At 39.1% G+C, this 4,957-nt stretch overlaps 1 protein-coding gene and 1 non-coding gene across 2 annotated transcripts in view; both read right to left on the bottom strand.

The window, feature by feature from the left end:
* Positions 1–35: 35 nt before the first annotated feature.
* Positions 36–106, bottom strand: Trnaw-cca (transfer RNA tryptophan (anticodon CCA)). The gene has a single exon. It is a non-coding gene; the product is annotated as a tRNA-Trp (tRNA).
* Positions 107–2,845: 2,739 nt separating this feature from the next.
* LOC131878087 (carbohydrate sulfotransferase 1-like) overlaps positions 2,846–4,957 on the bottom strand; it is a 35,253-nt gene continuing 33,141 nt past the window's right edge. The window contains 2 exon segments of the mRNA XM_059223985.1: positions 2,846–3,683; positions 3,685–4,063. Of these exon segments, the coding sequence (XP_059079968.1) occupies positions 2,992–3,683; positions 3,685–4,063 (1,071 nt within the window). The 3' untranslated portion in view covers positions 2,846–2,991.

Below are 4,957 nucleotides of genomic sequence, written 5' to 3'. Positions count from 1 at the left end.
GCAAAAAAGTAGACCTTTGCTCAAGTCTGTGAGATTGACCCCGACGTGATTTGAACACGCACCTTCTGATCTGGAGTCAGACGCGCTACCATTGCGCCACGGAGTCTTGGGTATTCATGATTAGCCGTGGAACCAGCGCCAACTGGGTTTGTCTGCTATCCAAATTGGACTTTGACATGTCCCACGTGTTCCCACCCTGTGAGTGAGGGCTTGGATGACAAGACGCAAAGCACCTTTCGTTCTTACTGAGAGGAGTTGGCCGTACAGCAGGCTCTGCGGAGAAAAATACGCTCCATTTTTCTTGCAAACAGGATTGACGACCAGGGATTAGGCAAAAAATATTAAATAGAAAGAGTTTTGCTGGACCATTGTTAGATGAAGAAGCATCTCGCGTTGACAAGATCATGAATATTGAGATGAAGGATCGTCTAGTTGTTTTGGCACAAGATGGTTGGTTGGTCAAATGGGAACAGGTAAAATATATAATTACCCAAAAACCATGATTTTTCTGTTTCTCAATCAAATAGAATTAAGAATTATGTTGTTATTCCAGAGAGTCCATTCTTGCATCCTCGCTAACTAGCGATGAGAGAGGGAAAACTTACCCGTTGGATTTCCATGAATGTGGCCTGGAGAAGAAGACTGCAGACTGTATGATAACCGGATGGTGGCTGTTGACTAGATATTTAGTGTTCGTTTATACAGAGGGAAAATGACTATGGCGAGTGTGATGGCGAGAGCAGGGGTAAAGCAGAAATGGAAATCGGTATCGGTGACTAGAATATAACACAGACTATTGCTTTAACTTGGCAAAAGAGTCGATTTTGAAGGTCGAGCGAGCCTTCCAATGTAGTGTGATAGGATTTGTGAGTAATAATGAGGTAAAAATGGTGGTAGTTAGGCGTCTCCTTTACGAATGGCGCCCAAATTTGATTGTCTATGGATGCAGTGCCCATTACATGAACTTAGTGGAAGTCAAAGCAACCCCCAAATCGATCATGTCAAAGATAATTGCTGTGAACAAGTACTTCCGTGATCATCAACGAGCTTCAGGATTACTAAAGGAAAGTGGTGGTGTTTCTCCTCAACTTCCCAACGAAACCAGATGGACGAGCCAAAGAGCAACATTCCAAAGCGTCATCACAAATCATTCACTAATGGTTCAAATTAGAGACAGCCACGAAAAAGATATGAGGGAAGAAATCCGAATGATTCTGGATGACCGCCAAATTTTGTTGGAAGCAAGGCGAATGCTAGATCAGTTGGAGTCTGTGTCCCAATCATTGAACTTATCCCAAAGTGATTCTGTGGATATCAGTGTCTGCACCAGGGCTTGGCTTTCTCTATTGAACAATGATTCAATTAAGTATGAGGTGAAGGAAGATCTTAAACGAAGGGGTGACCAAGCTTTTACCGTTTATCACAAAATTGCTTATTTCTTAGATAATAGGCTTTTTTCTGAGGACATGGCAAGTAGACCTGATTTGGACCAAAAAAATGAAGAGGAAGTTCGCGGTTTTTTTTGCTGCCAAAGATGAATGCTTATCTATGGTTTTAGCAGCATATGAGACCAAGGATATGACCTTTTTCCCTAGTGTTTCATTCAGACCCGCAATGGGAAAACTACAACCCGTCATATATTGGAGGTATATCGGCAAGATATCAAGAACAACGGAAGTCCAAGAGTTCTGCCATTTCATGGAATCCGTCTTTTCTTGTCCTCCATCCAGCGCTGGAATTGAAAGAATCTTTTGTGTCGCTGTTTGAATTCACTCTAAGGAAAGAAATCGGCTTGGAACTCATAGTGTGGACAAATTGATAAAAGTGTATCGATACCACAATAATTCGGCTAATGAAGATTGTGATCTATGATCGAAATTCAGAGAATGAATAACAAATTCAGGCATCAAATCCTTAAACCTACCAAGGCAAGGGTGGCAAAAAGTGATCAAAAAACATTAACAACTCCTGACTATTCACAAAACTTTATGAATGTTATACTGCTTCATTTATTCAAGATTTTTTCTTTTTGAAAGTACTTTTATTCAAAGTCATTGCTCAGAAATATAGTATTGTTCAAGATTGAGCTTTTTGCCGACTGTGAAGTTTTAGAAATCATACATTCCCACATTTATTACATGACTTTCATGCACATGGTACTTAAGATGTTGTTAGTAGCATTTGTGACTTTTAAAGATATTTTTGATGTCAGAAAATTGGTCGAAACATTTATTTTTTATCCAACAGCAAGTTTAAAAAGTATTAAATGATAAAGCATGAGTAAATAATTAAATTTTCATGTCTTAGTTCTGGTGAAATTGGCCGAATACCAAATGCTCTGGTTGTACGTAATTTACTGTTTTTCAATTTATTAAAGCTCATTAAATGAGATGAATGATGTTGGTTCACATTCACCATGGTAGATTTGTTCAAAATAATTTTCAAGATGCTTCATAACATTATAATGTACATCTTGGATCTTAACATCATTAGTGAAGTGATTTATCAACATTCCATGAAGGTTACTAGTTACTTACTGTTTATGTTGAGTAAATAGACCGCAAGCAGGGGGCAAAGCCTCCCTCTTGCAGAATACAGTTGTTGCCAAGCATTTAAAAACTGGGATAGCTAAATATTATTTGCTGGTTATGTGGCTTCATTTCATTCATTCAGCATTGAAGTTTAGAATCATGAGTCATTTGAGAATCCCTCTTAAAAAAGCTAATACTGAAAATGAACATTTTATCCAATTACTAAGATTTAAGAATGATATATTTTGTACGTTTATGTTTTTTCTTCCATAAGCAAGTGTTGGATAAGTTTTTTAGCTTTTAAAGATGCGCTTAATGTCAGAAGCTAAGAAGAATCACTTTGTCTTTTTAAAGTAACATATCTTAGTTTTTCTTTGTCAACTAACTATAATCTGCCCTAAAACGTACCGCTGATGCAACAAAACACCAGTTAACAAGCGCAAATTCAGATTGCTTTAGTTCAGGCTTCATTATCGGTTTCATTTATGTCATCATAAGGCCAAATTTCGTTTGCTGTTTTGGAAAGGGTTGAAAAAGTCGGATCATCTCTTTGCTCAATCGTCTGAATTAGCTGGTAGCCAGCTTTTTGAAGGGAAATCTCACAATAGGCTTGAACTTTTTGGATCTCATCTATATTCATTTTTTTTCGCCAAGCAAAGGCAATGGCCTCGGAACCATGTGGATCACTCCCAAAGTCTTGTCGTGAACGATCAGTTCGAGTTTGGTTTTTGATAAACTTTTCAACCACTGGATTTTGTGGCAAACCCACAAAGTCGAATAATTTGTCCACATTTCCGTAAGGATTTGTACTCAAATCTTCATATCGTACTAAATGTACCCGACCAGGATACTTTTCACGGAGATTGTAAGCAACAGTAATGTCTTGGTCGAGTTCGTCACAAAGTTTAACCACATTGTCGCAATGGATATTCACGCACCATTTTAGACGGGACCTGGAATTCATGGTACCTCTCGGGTCACGGATTAGAGCTATTACTTTTAAGTTGGGAAGCTCAGGATCTGCCAAAAGCTCGGCAGTATATTCCACTCTCAATCGAACGGTCTTCATCAATTGAAGAGGAAAGAGTGGACACACAGCTTGGTAAAATTCGGGCATTTGACAAGCAGCACCGTTAGGTAGCAGAAATCTACATACTTCATACACTCGGGCGTTTTTTTTCAACGAAGAAACTGGACATTGAAGCGATGTCTTTGTACTGACACTTCAGCAATGATTTGAGCAAGCGCATGGAGGCTGCATGCTTATCCGGTTTTACAGCATGAACTGTTAAACTATGCAATGGCTCATAAGAGTAGAATACACCTGGAAGATGCTGAAATATGTCTCCGGTGAAAGAAGAGCCACTTCGCCAAGTGGTTGCAATTAAGATCTGACGAGCATTTTGCGGAGGAATTGAGTCTCCGACTCGAAACGGAATCAAATTGCAATTGGTCGCCTTGATCACGGTAGCGTTTGTTTTATTGAAGTCCGGAGGCTCTTTGCTTGCGAGCGTTGTGAAATTGGAAATATTCTAACCATTCTTGAGTTCTCGATCAAGGCGTGCTTTCATATGCTCTGCTCCGAAAATCAGTGGATTGTCCAAGCCATTGTGTTTGAGCGAATCGTATTCAAATAAGGCCAATGGTTGCCTTTTTACACTGTGAGTTTGCTTTAACCCCTTGATTCCATTGGGGTCCAGTTTTAAATTTATAGCACTCTCAACTGATTCTTGAAGATCTGCTGCAGAAATAGGTTCACCAAAATCATACGGATCATTAGCATTAGGCAGCCTAAAAATCCTGTCAAGTTTCTTCCCATTTGTTGGGATTTGAATTTGGTCGGAACCCTGTGTCTTGTACTCCTGAGGCATCCTCAGCAACTGCTCACTTGATAGTGAACCAATTGATTTGTTCTCTGGCATGACTGCAATGAAATAAAAAGATCATGAATCAAAATGTGAAAAAATACATTCATGCCAAATCCTCCTTGGAATTGCGATGGTTGATACGAAATCCAAATGATCCTTTTTGTTATTGTATTGCTGTCGCTTAGAACAATAAAGTCTAGATCATAAAAGAGTTGATAACGCAAAAAAATTCTAGATATTACCATGATATTTTTGAAAAGCTGGAGGAGTTTGCAATTTTGCGCAATTTCTCCCAGTATGTTGATGCAGCCACTAAAGAGAATAGCGTTCTTGACTTGGTCTTTTCCAATAACCCTGATCTGATCCAGTATGTCCATGTGACACCTAGTGATCTGTCAGATCATCATATTCTTGAGGTAGGGTCGACCATAACTCAAAAGAGCATGCTTTAGAGTAAAACCTGTCAAAAAGGTCGGTCTGGCAAGTTCAAGTTCAAAGATGAACATTGGCCATTCATTGTAGAAAGATTTGAAGAACTGGACCTGGTTTCAAATCTGC

Source organism: Tigriopus californicus, chromosome 3, assembly GCF_007210705.1.
Source record: "Tigriopus californicus strain San Diego chromosome 3, Tcal_SD_v2.1, whole genome shotgun sequence".
NCBI classification, from domain to species: domain Eukaryota; kingdom Metazoa; phylum Arthropoda; class Copepoda; order Harpacticoida; family Harpacticidae; genus Tigriopus; species Tigriopus californicus.
The sequence above is the reverse complement of the archived record's forward strand: the minus strand, read 5'-3'. Positions and strand labels throughout refer to the sequence as shown.